Source organism: Cyrtonyx montezumae, unplaced genomic scaffold, assembly GCF_038088225.1.
Source record: "Cyrtonyx montezumae isolate F1298 unplaced genomic scaffold, pur_monq_1.0 scaffold_3, whole genome shotgun sequence".
Lineage (NCBI taxonomy): Eukaryota > Metazoa > Chordata > Aves > Galliformes > Odontophoridae > Cyrtonyx > Cyrtonyx montezumae.
In genome coordinates this window covers 101,557,291-101,575,138 of record NW_027072034.1, presented here as the reverse complement: position 1 = coordinate 101,575,138, position 17,848 = coordinate 101,557,291, and the positions used below count along the sequence as shown (strand labels likewise).

General features: G+C 43.0%; 1 protein-coding gene across 1 annotated transcript in view; it reads right to left on the bottom strand.

The window, feature by feature from the left end:
- The window catches only part of CACNA2D4 (calcium voltage-gated channel auxiliary subunit alpha2delta 4), a 113,163-nt gene that overhangs the window by 59,157 nt on the left and 36,158 nt on the right, over window positions 1–17,848 (bottom strand). The window contains exons 15-24 of the mRNA XM_065742544.1: window positions 17,480–17,560; window positions 15,270–15,344; window positions 13,194–13,280; window positions 9,679–9,750; window positions 5,797–5,858; window positions 5,103–5,170; window positions 4,922–4,967; window positions 3,376–3,473; window positions 1,392–1,485; window positions 388–483 (exon numbers count right to left, since the gene is read on the bottom strand). Of these exons, the coding sequence (XP_065598616.1) occupies window positions 388–483; window positions 1,392–1,485; window positions 3,376–3,473; window positions 4,922–4,967; window positions 5,103–5,170; window positions 5,797–5,858; window positions 9,679–9,750; window positions 13,194–13,280; window positions 15,270–15,344; window positions 17,480–17,560 (779 nt within the window). The remainder of the gene's footprint in view (window positions 1–387; window positions 484–1,391; window positions 1,486–3,375; window positions 3,474–4,921; window positions 4,968–5,102; window positions 5,171–5,796; window positions 5,859–9,678; window positions 9,751–13,193; window positions 13,281–15,269; window positions 15,345–17,479; window positions 17,561–17,848) is intronic.

Sequence of the window (17,848 nt, the reverse complement as noted above, 5' to 3'; positions counted from 1 at the left end):
GAGAGGAACTGAGACAGAAAGATCAAACCTAGCCAAGCTGGGATGTCATAGGGCACAGGAGTGCAGAGCCTTTACATTGCAGAATGGTCCTGGGGATATATAATACTGACGGATGTTTTCTCTGTTTTGACTGAAGTCAGGGAATAATAGAAGTTTCTTATTTTACAATGACATTAACACACTTTGGGACAGCACTTGAGGAAAAAATTCAAAAGGGCCAGAGCAACATAAAGGACCTGTACCCTGATTCCATAAATCAGCTTCCATGCCACCAAGGTCTTGCTCCTTTCCTTCCTATATCCTCAAATACATTTCTAAGTCTGGTGATGTTTTCAGAGACACCTTCAGAGATACAGAGAAATCCCTTAGTGCAGCTTAGGGACTTACCTGTTGGAAAGTTTCTCAGAGCCCACGTACAGGGCACTCCTCATGAGTCCAGCCCGGGTGCCCAGAAATGCCATCTCAATCCCTGCCTCAGACTCCCTGTGGAATAAAAACACATTAATGGCAGCAAGCTGTTACTAGCTAACAATTGTCAGACTTACACTTGTGCCTAGATTGACATATTGGAAGCTTGCTCATTTGAAACTTTGTAAACAGGAAAGAAGGCTCTCCCCAGGCTCCCTGCATGTAGGCATTCAGGGAGAAAATGGCTATCATCTCAGACATGCATAGGATGTCTGCTGAATGTAGATCTGTGTGACACAATACTAGATACTACAAGGATCAGGTGCCTCATTGGGAATAATAAAGAATGTTGTTTGCTGAAGCTAGCCTGTCTTCTTCCTTCCTGAGTCTCAATCCTCATCAAGCATCAACAGCAGAGACAAGATCAAACTCTCTTCTCCACTGCTGGAAGGGGAACAAATTCCTTGCCAGCTAGGATAGAGCTTTTGCTACAGTTACATGGAAGTCAAGCCAAACCATGTTGCTGCCATTCAAAGGGATAACTGGTGCATAGAGAAATAAGTACTAATTTTAAATTGAAGTAGGCTCAAGTGCCCCAAGATCCCAGTCTGTCAACTACAGAGATATATGCTGTGCATCTGAGTTAAACACGGTGAAGAACTGATGCTGAACACCTCCTGCAGTGACACATCTGGATCACTGCTGTCTTCTAGTGATATTCAAACATTGGTGGCATTAATATTCTGTTACAAGCCCTCACCAAAATAAAGGCTTCATTTAGAGGGCCCAACCAGCTGGAGTTTACTCTTGAGAGACATCTTTGAGCTAGTTCTAAATCTATCGAGCTTCTTCTAACATCTTTTTGAGCTATTTCTAAATTTCTTATATGCTTTGCAGGGATCTGTGACTGTTTTCCACACCATCTGGAAACACAGCTTCAACAGTGTGTTACACTGTTTATTATTTATTTCTCAATCACTTACGTGGACATATTGAGGGCTAATGTTGTCCAGTAGGCTTCCATGGGTGCAGTGACCACTGCATCAAACAGCACTTCCTGGACCAACTCCTCATCACCTAGGGAGGAAGGAAAACAAGAGTCAGAAGAGAAAGGTATGTGTCCCTGTTGATGCCTCAGAGAATCCCTTGTTGTGGAACATCTGCGAGGCCCAGGGAAGCAGAGCAACAGGCACAAATTAGGCCTTCCTTTGTAGGACTGAAAACATGACCTACAATCCTAGATGAAGGAGAGCACAGGAAGAGGTGTTACGGCATAGATCATAACACTGGTTCCCCTGCAAGCTCAGTGGAAGGATTTGGGTTTGAAAGTGTAAGCAAATGAGAGGCTTTTAAATGAAGTTAGTCATCAGATTTTGCCTCCAGTCCCAACCTTGATCTTTCTTCTGGGTGCACATCTACCCCATTTCATCCAAGAAGATTTCTTCAGAGCCCCTAGTGACTTCTTGGTGGCCTTTAGTTAACCACCTGTCCTGTGAGTTTCACAAATTGCTCTCCTGTCCTGGTTTCCCCACAGATACCTGGCCAGTCTAGATTACCAGTCCAGTACAGTCTGGATTTGATCTGAGAGATGTTTAGAAAAGTTTGAGATACTATTCTGTGCTAAAGGTATAGTCTAAAATCCCGTTTATTTTACCTACTTCATTTCTATGCTGCCCTGTTTCCAAGTGTCTCATGCCATGAGGATGTCATGACTATCATACTGCAACTTCCAGTGCTGTTCTAGGCAGAGCCATCCCCTCTGTTTCAGTGTTTCTGGCTTCACATTCTGGCTTGAGCCTCCAGGTGTCCCCTAATCTTTTTCTTCCTAGTTCTCTCAACTTCCTTTCTTTATCACAGCTGGCAGGATACATTTCTCCATCTTCCTGTTATTTGGAACTCAAAATCAGAGGTTGCTAGCTTATCCTTCCTCCCTCAGGTCCCACATGCCTAGTCTGTGTCCTAATCCTATTTCTATTTCTCTCACAGCACTTCCAATCTGCATGCTTCTCCCAGTCAGCTCTCCCAAAACTTTCCTCCTCCTTCCTGGCCTCTTCAGCTGCCACATTTTCTTTTCAGCCTTCTTCAAACACATCCAGAAGGGGTCTGTTCACACAATGTGAGAAAGGAGCAATTATCAGATTACATTTAGATTTAGTTGTAAGAGATTCAAATCTGTGAAATCCTGTATCAGAGGTTTCTGACCATTACATACAAAATACTGATTCAACACTTTGCATAATTAAGAAGGCTGAGGCCATGGAGAGGAGGGTGGACTGAAGGACATCGTAAGGCTAAAGTGCTATAGGGAGTTCCCATGCAGAGTTGCCCACTTCTGCCTGCCAACACAGTTCCCACTCTGTAGTGGTGCTTATGTGGCTGCACTTCACATGGAGAACTGAACCTCCTGTGAGGGATGAGCAGAAAGAAAGGTAATCATTCTGTAGCTTCCCCCCCACACCTCAAATCACTTACAAATTGTGTTTGGATAACAAAACTAATAACATTTTTCTGAAAGAGATTATCTGTCTCCATGGTGCAGTGCAGCCCTCAGAGGATGCTAGGTGGAGCTCTGGGGAGCAGAATAGCCACAGCAGCTTTCTGTCTCCTCCTGTCATTGCCCTTCTAGCCCTGCTGGCTGGTCTGTCTGAAACAAAGTGTACAGCCCCCACCACATCCTATTCAAGCCTATTTAGTCTTTCACTGTTACCTATGTAAAGATCGCAGTAAAGTCAAGTTATGTGACAGCTTTGAAATGAAAATAAAACCCAAAACAATCCTCTGCTGGAGACAAGGAAGTGGATCCTCAGCTCAGTTCCACTTGTAGATTAAGCTGGGCTTAAGTTTAGCCCTGCCTGCATGAACAGGTGCCCCAGGAGCTCAGTCTGACACCAGTCTGCTTCACAGCTCTCACTCCTCTGTGACAGGTATGGGAGAACCCAGCAGGGCCTTTGGAATGGTGAGACTTACATTCCAGGTCAGGTTCCTCTCCTGTAAGGAAACGGATCACGGCCTCCAGCTGGCTGAGCTTCCGGTGGTCCGGATCGATGTCTGTGATGCAGTAAATCCTGGTGGGCAGGGGAAGAGAAGCCGAAAGAAAAGGCAAAAAGAAATCACCATCAATCAAATGATTCTTGAGAATGATAACTGCAAACAATAATTCAGTGAGAAAACTAGAGGTGCAAAGATTTTGCTGTTGTACACCATGGCCACTCCAAACGCCAACAATGTGGCTCGAAGTGAAGCCCTACCAATAAAGCCAAGAATGTATTAATTTGATGGCTGTGCTTATTCACACTATGAGTATAGTGAAATATATTATCAGTCCCAAATACAGCAGATTTATCAATATTGTACACTGCATAATATATGCAGCTGTGTATTTATACACTAAAATAATGTGATGGAAAGACTTGAGAAGCAGGGGGCCACATACAATATGAGCAACATTGGAATAGGAACAGAAAACAGTAAGAAAGATGCAGCTGTGAAATGAGGATTGAGCTTGCAGTATGATGCAGTGTCAGTGAAACTTTCCAATGGGACACTGCTGTGGGACACATTTTAAGGAGAAATGAGAGAATGTTTTTCAAGTGTGGGTGTCTGTATAATAAAAGACACCAGCCTTCTAAACCTGCTTCCAACTTTGACTGCTTAAGGACAGGGGAAAGGAAGAGGTTATATGAGAGAATTGCATCTCATTAGGGGCCTGAAAGGAATGATTTATGAGCAAAGTCCAAGAGAAATGAATATGTAAAGTGTGGTAAGATGACACCCCAAGTTAAGAGTAGAAGTCATTGCATGCATCTCAAGTGCTCTGGCTATGAAACTTGACAGTATAATGAGAGGTGTGAAGGACTGTGGGGCTTCTTGAATATAGTTATTTTGGCTTTGATACAGGCGGGGTTCACGTGCCTGAGTATAACTGAATGTTGGGTTCACGAAAATCCCAAAGCTCACAGTAATAAATGGAAAGTGCCATGCTTTACCCTGTCATGTATCCAAACCAAGCAAAACTATAAATTATGCATGCTATGGAAACAGCAGTCATAAATCACCTTCGTGTTCTCTAGGAATTAGGTCTAGACTTAGTTCAGAGGAATGCCAACCAAAAATAAGCAAAGATTTTAAAACACGTTTCGGTTTCTCTCTAAATTTGTTACAAAATTCACTGACAGGTCTGACATACTGTGAGTTTTGCAGCACAATTTTGAACATCAGAAAGAGGAACAAAATGAGTTGGAGTACAAAATACCAAGAAAAAAATCATAGGAGGTAGTTCCTGGGGGTTGTAGAAGGCCTCAGTGGGATCCCCCAACGGAAGAGATGAAATTGAGGTCTGGAGGTACCACTACATTGTCCTTAGACCACTAGCTCTTTCCAGAGCTGTTGTCCCTAAACAATACTGCTTTTTTTCTAGGCCACTGAAGGTGGTGAACTCAAGCAAAACTGTTGGGAACTTTGTCAAAATCTCATGACAGAGTTCTCTGTCTTTGACAGGATTTCCTCCACTTACCATTCATTTGCTAGAGATAGATCTGGCTGGAGCAGGTCGTGCAAACCTGAAACCAAATAATACACTCAAAATTCAATTAGGTGGCAGACAGATAGACAGAGGCTGTGAAGGAGAAGCAAAGTAGTACATTTCAGAGAATAGCTACGTTTTCTGCTAGGACAGTGGTTCCAGATTAACCTACCTTCTTCCACTGAAGTGTTTCCCAGCAGAATGTACTCCCCATGTCCCCTGGACAGCACAACCCCCAGGCTGCAGGGAGAACAGAAGGCTTGTTAGCAAGGAGAGGGGTAATCCCGAAACATGACACTGCATTCCCTGCAGTTACAGCCCTTAAAGACATTAACTCCCTTCACAGCAATTAAAGAAAAGAACATCATCAAAAGAGGATCAAGTGAGATCTGATTGCAGCTAAAGGACTTGCTTGTAGGGCTGTGAGACACTTATGGGGACAGTTGAAGTTGTAGGTCTAAATCAACAAAAACATGTATAAAATCTGTGCCAATTTTAAGCCATTTCAGTCATGGAAAAGAAAAAACATGAAAATGTTTAGCTTGATTTTCTCATGTGAAGTTTTATCATTTTGAGATTACAATAATATTTTCCTTTACAATTGATACTGGCACACAAAAAAATTCCAGTGAAACTGAAAGTTGAGTATGTTCCACTTCTCTGAAATGAAACAATGTGCTTCACTTAAAGTGGAGCTTTTGGGCTCTGAACTTCAGATAAATAACTTTTTGATGGTGATAGGAACAAATAAGTCAATTTTTCATGCTGCTCTACTCTTGAGTCACAGCCTGTTTTATGACCAGTTTGCCATCCCTTATGGCAGACTCTTGATGTATTGCATTGCTGATGTGTGTGCCCATGCTCACCTGAAGGGTGTGCCACTGATGTCCGTGAAGAAATAGTCATTTGTGAGGAAGAGGACTCGTTTCTGGAATGAGAATGAATAAGAAAGTGAAAGACCATGGGTCAGGCCAAGGTCACAGTGGAAACAGAGACCTGAGATTTAACATCTTTGTGGTTATGCAAAAGCAGTTGAACGTCCCCAACTTCACAGATCTCTAGGACTGGCCAGAGGCAGGGATGAATGTGCAGTACTCAGTATATTTAGCAGCTTGTGACTTTCAAGATCCAGGCAGCCTGTCTTTCCATCTAAGCCTTCAGTGAAACCCTCCTTTGCTATAAGGCTCCTGGATGGGGTGGGGGAAAGCTGCCCTCCCTTTCACATCCTCCGAGCTAACACATTGGAAACCTGCTGTTCTTTTATGGCACAGAGTGACCCTGATGGCTTTGCACATCATCATGGTGCCCTACAGGAGCTGGGACTCTGTGGGGCAGGTAAGAAGAAGGGGCGGGGTAGGAAGAGAGGCAGGATGGCAACCCTGCCCACTGCTTGGGTTGGCAGCTGGGGCCAGCTCTCCCCAGTCCTGTGGAAAATGATGAGATTCCTGACATTTGCTTTCATGCCAAACTGGGACATAACATTAACATATTCCAATTTTGTTAAAAAACACCAGTAAAAGAAACGATTTACATTTTCAAATTAAGCAAAAGTGCTGATACAAATCCAAGCCATTTTGATTCGTATGAAAATATTTGTTTCAGACTGACATTTCAACTCAAGAAAGCCTCTTCAGAATTTCAGCTGTTTGCCAGACTGGCCTTTTCCTATCGGAAAGTAGAACTCTTTTCCAAAGGAGAGAAGTTTTTGGAAAATTTTTATCCCACCCTTATGGCAGTATAGGAACCCTAACATGTTTAAAATCCCAGTCCCAGTCTGAAAATGAGGTGAGAGGATGTGTGTGGGAGACAGCAAGTGAATACAGAAAACTCACTGTTCCCCAGGGAAAGTCATGCCTGCTCTAACCTGCTCATGCCATAGAAGAGGTACAGTGCACAGTGGACAAGCCAGCACTTGGCAGGTGAGAGATGGAGAAAGGCTGGGGGTTCTGTTATGGTGAGGAGATGGCAGAGAGCTCAGCCCCTTCTCTTCTCTCTCTCTCTCCATGCATGGTAATTGGGTACTACAACACAGCTTGGAGTCTTTTGCTGAGCTGAGATGTTCCAGAAGGGCTGTGATGACCCAGACAACATGGCACAGTGGTGTTTTGGTGGCTATGGGGAATGTACAAGAGAGACTGAGACTCCATTTCCCTATTTATAGTCTGATCTGATGGGGAGGAAGCAGGGCGAAAAAGGACACCTGGGGGCAATGATGCAGCAGAAGACAGTCCAGGGGTACCATTACTCTGAGATCTGTCAGCAGAGTTTGCTCTGCTCATCCTTTACTTCCTACCTGCTGTCCTTCTTCTGCACATAGAATCACAGAATATCCTGAATTGGAAGGGATCCACAAAGATCACTGAGTCCAACCCATGACTCCACACAGTACCACCCAAAAATCAGACCCTATTTCTGAGAGTGGTGTTCCAGTGCCCCTTGAACTCCAGTACTGTCTGGGAACACATGCATTTCAAGTTTTGGTATTGTGACTGTTCTAGGCTGTCATTCCTGACTAATGCCTTCAATGTTTGCCACAGGCCTCCCCAAGCTGAAAACAAATGCCACCAGGTCTCTCTTACAGGTGCACTTCATCTTTGGTCCTTATTTTTCTTTCTCTGTCTCACTCTGCCGTTGATACCTTCCCAAGATCAGGCGGGGGAATTGCTATTATGTGGCTGACAGAATAATTTCTATCCCCTTCACTCAGCCTTTCCCTCTGCTGACTGCCTCATTCTCTGTGGTTCCAGGCTCTGTCAGCACTTTCTTTGTTTCATCTGCTGCTCTCCTTCATCAGCTAGCACAGCAATAGTGGGAAATGTATTTTCACTTCCGGCCCCCACTCTGTGTGTATTCAGATAATAGTAAAATCGTATCTTGCTGAGTTTCAGTCTCCTATTGTACTTCATAAGGCTCACAACACTGCAGAATGAAACACGTAATATCTCTTACCAAGATCACTTTTTTTTTTCCCCTTCAATAAGAAAGCAGAAGGATGCCCCTATAATACTGAACTAAAATGCTCTCTTTGGATGACTCAGAAGACACATTATTGAGGGTGCTCAGAGACAGGGTGAAAAGAGAGGTTAAATTAAAGAAATAAGCAACCTAGTCTGACAAAGGATAGATCTTTTTGGATACCCTTTTCCAAGTTCTTTTCCAACAGAATAACAAAGATAACGAATGAAGAGAATAAAGGACACGCACTGTATCTGGGTTTATATAAAGCACTCAAAACAACTTTTCATGAACGTGAGCTGAAATGGGATCTGGACTGAGAAGCAACTGCAGTACTCTGAACAGAAAGAAGCAGTACACAACAGTGCATCAGGAGAAAAAGACCTACTGAGAGAGAGAGAGGCTGTCTTAGGAGCCATTACGTACAGTGATCTGTAAGATAAAGGAAATCAACATTTCTCTGCATACTGTGTCAGCAGCCCTAAAAATTATAAATACAAAAAGATGAGTGAAATTCAGGTTAAAAAAAAAAAATGACAACTGGAAAAAATAGCTGAGAAACATGGAAATGTAGGCAGCAGTTCTGGGACAATTGTGGGATGGAGAAAAAATGAAGGGACAGCAGAAAGGAGGACTGGTGCTTCCTGTTCAGAAATATCCTATTGCACAGAATAGATGCTCTCAGCAGAGAAACAGGGAAATAGTGCTCAAATAATTTAGTGAAGTTCTGGTACGTAGATACCAGTAATGATAAAAGAAACAAAGGCAACAAAAATAACTGCTCAATTGCTGGACTGAAAATTGTGTATTTCGAATGTAGATGATGGAGAAGGGCAAGGCCACTGACAGTACCTGATAGTTGTAAACACCAAAAATAGAGACGGGTAGTTTAGTTACAGTATCTAGCAGTGCAACCAATCAGAGGAAATGGAGGGGTATCTTCACTGAGAAATGGCAGAATTTCAGCCTATGGCTGTGAGTAGTTGGTTTGTTGGAACTGGTGCTGGCTGGCTTAGCACAGGAGCAGACCAGCCAGCTTGATGACTGAAAAAAAAAGACTGTCTATAAAAAAAGTGGAAACTTTCCTTGAGATTTGGAAGACTTCTGAGCAGTTAAACTTGCAGGCCTCTGGAATACTTCCTAAGAGGAAATGATGGAAGCCAAACTCTTTGGGAAAGTTAAATAAACCCAAATGAAAAAGTACCAGTGAACCTAAATATACAAGACAATTTTGCACTGATTCCAGGGAAAGATGTACAGCCCTACGTTGGACCTCGTGGGGAGCATTCAAAAGTCTCCATTTCACTAGAAGTTTTCATAAAATGCTTGTAAATATTTGCATAGAAATTTAATCCTGAACTCAGATAAAGGAAAACACATTCTGACAAAGTGAGGGATAGTTTTCTTGAGTGTTTTTGGGTAAGGAAAGAGAGTTGAAAAAAGCCTCCAAACCTCCTCCTGTCAGCTCAACAAGTCTTACCCATCTCTAAACTCTTGAAGATCTCTGATTCATTTCCCAGCCCTATAAATAATGAACAACATGCTCTTTGGCTTTGCTGGACAAAGGAGGGGGCTGTGAGCCATTTCCAGTGCCTTTGCCCACGCAGAATGCTGATAGGTATAAAGAACACTTCTAACGATGTTCTATTTTATGCCTTTAGCACGTGTAATATATGAGGTGAAACAATAAAATCCTCACACTCAGAAATGCTGAGCGTTAAAACCACATCCTTCATGGTTTTTCAGCATCCATTTCCCCTCCCTCCATGTGACCTGAGCAGGATCATTCTTACCCCTTTGTCCACAGGGACCTTCACATCCATTGAGAGGTAGCCCGTTTCCCCATTGATCATGGCAGTTCTCAGCTGCAGAGGTGAACAAGATCAGCATTAGCATCTCTGGGTAGAGTAGGACAGGAATTAATAGGGCTGCTCATTGTTAACATAGAGAGCCTGAGAGGAAAGAGTGGGTATCATTTTTTTCTCCCCACAGCTTTTTTTTTTTACTCCTTTTAAACTCAAAACCTGTTTTTTGTGGTCAGGATCCTTGTTCAATCAGTGACATAGAATAAAAATGGCTTATGCTGAAAGACTGTTGGTACATCTTTTGAGCTAAAGAAAAAGCTCTGGAAGCTATGAAACAGTCAGTCCACACTTCAGACTTCATCATTTGGCAGCCATAATGACATTAGCGCAATGCTCTGAGGGCCTGAAAGAGGAGACACCTGAGAATCCCAACACATCCCTCGGGCTGACTACAAAGCTCTTTGGCATTTCTTTAAACTGATTTATAAATTATAGACTATAGAGAACCACTTCTAAGTGCAACAAAGCAGCTGTTTAACACAGCAAAGCAAGGCTGTGTGATAACTGGGGAAGCATGTGTAGCCCACTTCATTCAATCCAGGCTCCAAAGACAAAACATAATTTTCACAGTGACTCCCAGCCTCATGCAAGAAAGAGCCAGGAAATATTTCCATAAGTGCAGAGGGCTTGACATTAGGTTCAGCCTGCCAGAGCATATCAGCCTATTGCTGGATAGAAAAAAAGGTGGGAAGTAGCTTATTCATTCACACAAATTGCTTCCGTACTTTCAGAGACAGGCTTCCATTCAGGTGCTGGCCAGACTCAACTGCATTTGCTTTACAAGACTACAGCTCTATTTATTATGGCCGTTTGATGTGGGTTATTTACAGGCTTAGAATATAAAGCTAGTGTTTTCCAAAGTCCATGTCTTGGAAATCCAAACACTGAGTGGTACTGTAACTCCTTGCTAGCTAAAAGAGCTTGACCTCCTGCCAGAGCCACAGCATACTCTGTTCTGGTCTGACAGCCTGAAGCAATTTCTCTGGGTCCTGGGTTTAGTTCTGTTGTTGTTGTTGTTTCATCCATATCTTCTTGAAATTCAGCCATCCCTCACTGCACCATGGGGCAGTGGAGAAGTTAATCAGTGGGTATGAGATCTCTGATCTCCTCAGCCCCAGCCAGTTCACAGGTAGGCTGCCTGTTGTGCCCCACCTGGGGTGGCAGTGGCTGTAGATTGGTGCCACAACCCAACCTTGCTGCTTCTTCCCTGTTAGCTTTTCCTGCTCTGAATATTCAAAAGCAGCCACAGTCCTGGATCTGGAGATCTCTGGAGCAATGGATCTGTGCTGTCACCGTCACAGGCAATGAATGCTGCTGGTTCCTTTTCCCTGTCCACTCAAGTAGCTTCTAACTGATAGACATACAATTTTCCTGAGGGTTCTCATAACATCTAGATGTTCTGCCACTCAGTCACAATATCCTTGCATGCTAATTTCTTCTTCAAAAGTTCTGTCAAGACTGAGGAAACTCTGGGTGTCAGTTCCTGATGCTTGACCCTTCCTCATTTCCCTCACACTGAGAATAGCCCAGCATTTCTTAGCAAGCAAGCCCAAACTTCCTAGCTCCCAGCTTCAAGTCACACCATTCCACATCAATTCGTATTTTCCAGCCAGAGCCACGTTCAGTCTCTTTTTCTCTTTAGCAGCTGGCTGTATTACACATCATTAGCACTTGGGCATATTTTTCCAGTCTGATTTTGCTGCTTATCAGTGTTGCTGAGATCACACTGCAACTGATGTTGAGTCTGTCATTGATCTAATACCATAGCTGTGAATCTGAGTGTTGAAACGTTGGCAGCTTTCTGCTGCAGTGGGTGTATCTTGAGAGACTCTTGACTTGCTGAAGTCACACTGCAGATATTGCTCACGTCACTGAATGTCTCTGTACACTCAGCAGCTGCAACGTTTTTTTCTCCTGGAAGATGTAGGAGAGGAACACAAAATGGCTTTCTTTTACGTGCCGCTTTGGACATTTTATTATGATTGCATAAAGACTGAAACCTTATACTGTGCATCAATTAGCATTCAGATATCAACGTTATTTGGTCAGACAGTACCCTGGTAGCCAAATAAATATGTCAGAAAAGTTTTAATTTCCTGGAAATAAGTGTGTGTATATATATATATACACACACATATATTTACATGTAAATGGGTATGAATTTGTGAAAGAGAATATCGGGTAGAGAGAAGTAGTTTCCATAGAAGCTTCAGCAAGAGAGAAAACTACCATGGGAGCAGAACTGCTAGAAGACATCAGCAAACCCACACAAAGCCATAGATAACCTGTTTCTTGTCAAGTCCTCTGCATATAAAACCACTTATTTTTATCTTATTCTTTATGTGTACTTAGGGATATGGTTTAGTGGGCAATATTGGTGGTGGATGGTTCAACAAGGTATCTTAGAGGTCTTTTCCAACCTTGATGATTCTATGATTTTGATTATGTTTCAGTCTCGTTTCCTTTCTCAGCCTGACACAGTCTTCCACTTTCCATGTTCACCTGAGTGCTTGCCCTGCCCTAGCCGCAATAGCTGCTGTGATCCCCTTGCTGGGTGTTTTGTCCCACCTGTCTAGGTGCATATCTATAGCACCAGATCTGCTTATCTCAGCAGTCTCCTCTGTAATCCAGAAGCATGTGTCCTACAGCTAATTCTATCTTACTCCCAATTCAGTTCTTATTTTATCAACTTAAGAAGCTATTCTCTCTTAATCCCTTTGAGTAAAAGAAAACCAGCTATGGAGGAATCTTTCTACATTCCTGTTGTATCTGGATTCCAAATTCAGATACACTGCAACTTGCAGCTGTTGAGATGTATGCTGTTTCTTGTTTATCACTTTGTAATAGCGTTGCTTGAAAGAGAGTAGAAAAGGCATTTTCAAGTAATTTCCTTCTGGTCAGCTGTTGTTTTCAGTGGTTCCACACATGCAATAAGGTGTTTACTAGAAAACTGTTTTCTTAAGTGTCTATTTCCCTTATGCTCTTTGCCTATCATTAGAAGTGGCTGCAAGCTTTGAATCTCATTAGTTGAGTGGTCTTTGCTGTATCTTACACACCACACATATGAGTAACATCATGAGACATCTTCATAATCCTAAGCTTTTCTGGCTTTATATTAAGCTGAATCCAGAGGTGCAGCAGTTACCACCAGCACATGGTCCATGTACACACAGACTGAATCCCTGAAGCATCCTCCAACTGCTTCCTTCCTCCTGCAAGCACTTTCCCTCCCTGTTCCATGGTGACAAAAGCTCATACAAAGAAGGAAGGCAAACACTTTATAGGGTACACTGACCTTGTTCTCTTCTCACCAGCCTCTCATAGGGCCAGTTACACACAGTAAAAAAAGGAGTGCCTCTTCCCTCCTCCTCATTCTGCACAGGTACGCTAAGTAATAGTAAGAAGGAGCTACAGAAAGCTTGAATTCATTTTCTGATACTCACTATTTCATCCCGGTCTTCCCATTCCACTTCTGAGAGATCCACACTGTTGTAGTTTGGCTTAGGCTTCAGTTTCTTTCCTTCTTTATACTGGTTAAAAAAAAAAAGAATAAAAAGAATTAAAGAATTAAAAAAAAAAGAATAAAAACACTCAAGTAAGTGTCTAGATAAACAAACCCTTTCTAAACTAACTTGTGATGAATTAAATCACATTTGAAGAATAATACTGTCTCATTCTCTGACTAGGAAGGCAGCATTTGGGTGCAGGTGCCTACTCAGTCCCATGCCACGTATTTCTTTATGTAGGCAGTGTTGGGATATTTCAAGTGGGAAAGGCTGTTTCAAGAGATAGGGACAAGCAGGAACATAGGTGAACTTGCAGATAAAGGATATAGCCTGGTTTGTGAGACTGTTCAGCCAAATAGCTCAGTACTATACACTTCAATACTCTAACCTCCAGGAAACCTTTTTTTTTTCTTTTTTTTTTTCCCCGCAGCTAAGAGAGTAATCTCATTAACACTGTTATACCAGCAGGAGATCTTTTCTGATCGGTATTAAGCTTTGGCTTCACTGAGAAAAAAAGTAGGCTTTTCACCTCAGGGTTAACTGATGCAAGACAGCTATTTCCTTGTAATCTTCCTGGTGAAGAAAAAGGCACAAAGTAGACTATGAGAGATCAGTTTCAGGTGGAGGATAAGGCAGTGACCTTGCCTGGCTTTGTCTTACCCCTCTGAAAACATGATGTGCTCCTTCTCCTGATTTAATGAAGTAAATCCCCACATCTGTGGTCTGCCTTTATGAAGATGGCTACTGGGAAGCCCTGTGGTTAGGCTTCCTCTCACCAGTAGCTGTACTAACAGCTACTGCTGTGCATATGGAGAGTTGTGCTGACAGGAACATGTGTGAAATATCCAATGCATAGCATGCCTGAGTAATGAAACCGGCTGTGTGTTTGCAGGGATGTGTGGTCTGGAATTCCACATGGCACAAGTAAGAAACATCCTTATGTCCACCTTGATCCTCAAGTCCCAGCTGGTCTACTGGTCCTTAAATTGTCTCTGACCTACGTGTGACTAGGATTTGTGGTGCTGGACCCTGCTAGCCTCAGGTTCCCCACATGTCCAGTGCTATAGCTATGGGCCAGCTTTTACTGGGGTGCTGAATGTTCCTGAAGGATGTGTGCTTGGGTGAAGGGAACTGGTCCTTCAGCCCAGCAGTGAAATTTTGCATGTGTGCAAATATATGTGTGCCCACAACACAGCAGTGCACAAATAGGTCACTCATATGCATTCCTACTGAGAGGAAAGGCAGGGTACATCCCACTTCATATGTACGCATCATGGAATCACAGAATCTCAGAATTGCAGGGGTTGGAAGGGACCTCTAGAGATCATGGAGTCCAACCCTCCTGCCAAAGCAGCTCCCTAGCTCATGTTGCACAGGTAGGCGTCCAGGCAGGTCTTGAATGTTTCCATGGAAGGACACTCCACCACCTCTCTGTGCAGCTGTGCCAGTGCTCCGTCACTGCACTGGGAAGAAGTTCCCATGCACATTTGTGTGGAACTTCCTATGCTTCAGTTTGTGGCCATTTCCCCTCATCCTATCACCACACACTGCTGATAGGAGTCTGGTCTTGTACCTTTGCCTCCTGCTCCTTAGATATTTATAGACATGGATCAGATCCCCTCTGATTTTTCTTTTTTCAAGGCTGAACAGACCCAAGTTTCTCAGCCTTTCCTCATAATGGAGGTGTTCCATGCCTTTTATCATCTTTGTAGCCCTTCACTGGACTCTTTCAAGAAGATCCCTGTCTTTTTTGTAGCGGGGAGCCCAGAACTGGACACAGTACTCCAGGTGAGGCCTCACCAGGGCAAAGTAGAGGGGAAGGATCAACTCCCTTGACCTGCTGGCCATGCTCTTTTTAATGCACCTCAGGATGCATCTATGGGTGTGGCATTGATTTATCTGTCCTCATGTTCCTGAGGCTGGTATATCAATAAAATATGAAAAGTCAGACGCATCCTCAAAAGCCGGTGCTTCCAATCTATCAGAGGTTCTTAAATTCCCAGTTATACATACCAGAGGACGGAGATCTGGGTGTGAGAGGATGTAGCCATTGTTGGTGTTCAGAAAGGCATATCCATGGACACCCAGCTGGAGGAAGAGGCATGAGAATAATTAGCTCTGCTTTAGCTAGAAAAACTGCTGCATAAGGAGTGCCACTAATACCCTGGCCAACTCAGAATATTTGGAAATGTTTATTTTTAAAGGTATTCACTGTCAGAAAACAGGCTTCATCCTAAAGCATTTATCTCTGCCTCTTTGGCTACTCTGAGAGGACCAACCATGCTGGAGTGGGGAGTCCCAGATTCTTCCCTTGGAAGCCAGGTCAGTCTGCAGAGGAGCTCTGTGTTATGTTTTGGTGCTGGCAAGACCATACGGAGCCTCAGCAAGTTGCATAGGCCTCCTGTTTTAAAATGCTTTTTAAGGAATAGCATAATCAAGACAGAGCAATCACTGTTTGACCCGATCTGCAAGAGATTTCTGAGAGGGCAATTACTCAGATCAAGCCCATACATAATACGAATTCCAGCTTAACTCTGAGTTGCTGAAAACCCATGGATAGCCTGCACTTGCCAGAACAAGAGGTGTCTGGAGGAAAACAAGAGAGGCTAAGGTTTCTATCTTCAAAAAAAGTGTAGCAACTTTACGTTCCTATAGAGACAGTCCTGGAGGGCTAACAATAGGAAAACAAGAGGTAAGTAATTCAATGTAATTTTTTTGAAGGGAATGGATTATATATTGCACGCATCCCAGATCAAAACTTGGACTCTATGTAAAATATTTTTTTTTCAAATTGCATAGAGCTCAGCATGGCAGATAATTCCAAGGAACTGGATCAGCACTACATCAGATTTCCTTGCTGGCCTATTAAAGATGAAAAGCGTGGACTCAAGTGAGCTCAGGTAGCTCTGGAACTGGTCCTTTGTAGCCAGTGTGCCAGAGGAGTCAAGGTGAAGAAACGAGGTTTCCAAACTGGTCTGAAGTGGAAATAGTTTCTGGGAAGTCATGTCCTGATGTAAATTTCCTTCCTTCCATGGCATTGCTTGGAGTAAATAAAGTACTGCTTTCCTTCTAGGTCTTGAAGAAAGATTGTTTTGACAAGTGGCTTTTGAGTGACACGGAGGAAGGAAAATGAAAAGGTTTAGGTACTCTACAGAAAATGAATGTGTATTAAAATTGAAGCTCCTGGACAAGGCTTTTGCAGGGTCAGATCAGCTGGCTTTGGTCTGTTGAGCACACGCACCCCAATACTCTCAGTTCCTGGGCTGCCTGGAGGGCAGTTTGCTGTAGCTATGAACAAATGGTCTGCAAATCTTACATCTAGGTCTGAAGTGTCACACAGATGCATTGCTTCTGACAGCACTTCCACTCCTGTGAGTCTCTAGCAATCAGATTTTGGACAGCTGCCTAAGTGGTAGTTGTTGTCTAGTTGTTTTTTAGGAGAAACTGGAAATTGGAAATGATGGCTCAAACTGCCTGATTTCTGTGGTGATTCTAGAATGAGTTTACCATCTCCTGGTATGCAGACCGACTGAACAAAATGTCACTGCACAGAACTTAGAGCAGAAACCAAAATAACAGCACATCTCTAGAGTGTTTGCCTATTGGGGAATGCTTTTTTCGTTTTGAAGATATTTTGAGCACAGAACTAGTGGAAATTCTTGGACTAATTCTGAAGAGCAAATACTCTGTCTAGGTATAGCATCAGTGAGTCAGAGCCGACTTCCTGTTCACTGCTCTGCCAAGAAGTCTTCATGCTGAGTTGCAAAAAAAAGATCACTATGCATAACAAAACCATTTGATTTCCAAAGTCCACTCAGTTATTAGATTTTCTGCCAAAAATATATTGACAGAGAAACTAGTTTACTTTTTGTCAACTGATATGGCAACTTATCCACTGGGAACTGGATGTAAAACATTAATTTTTCTGAGACAGACTATCCGGTTCGTATCATCTTCAAGGGACCTGAGCTGCTGACCATCAAGGCACAAAGGCTCTGTGGTCAATTGTGAATCCACTGGATCATCCAGTCCTTGCGTTTCCAAGGCACCCTAAAGGGTGAATGATTTCCTGCGTTCCTGTCATCTATCACCACAACCAACTGCTCTTGCTTTATGCTCATTCGTCTTCCTACAGGCAGAAGAATGACTTTTCAGGGACGTGCCCATGGAAGAATGACTAATGACTTTGCTGTATAAAATAGCAAGTTTTATCTCAATCTTACCTTGTAACGTGGAGCAAGTTTTAACAACTCCCTCAGTGGCACATCAGAGCCAACCACACCCAGGAGAATGCCGTGAGATCGCTTGAAAACAAGAATTCATTTTCAGAAGTAAAATTTTGGTAGTTTTCTGCCTGAATACACATTGCTGCCTTCCTACTGACCTCTCACGCGTTCTCTCCAAATTTGTGTATGTATGTTCATTTAAAACCAGCTAGCATACGTCAGAAAATCTCAAGGGTTGCTCCAGTCTTTATGGATAGGAGCATTTCTACCCAACAGTAGTCCACATTTTTGTCTATGATTCAGAAGTAATATAAAATGACTGAACACAAGATCTGAGGGCAAAAGTATTCATTCGGTATGAGTGAA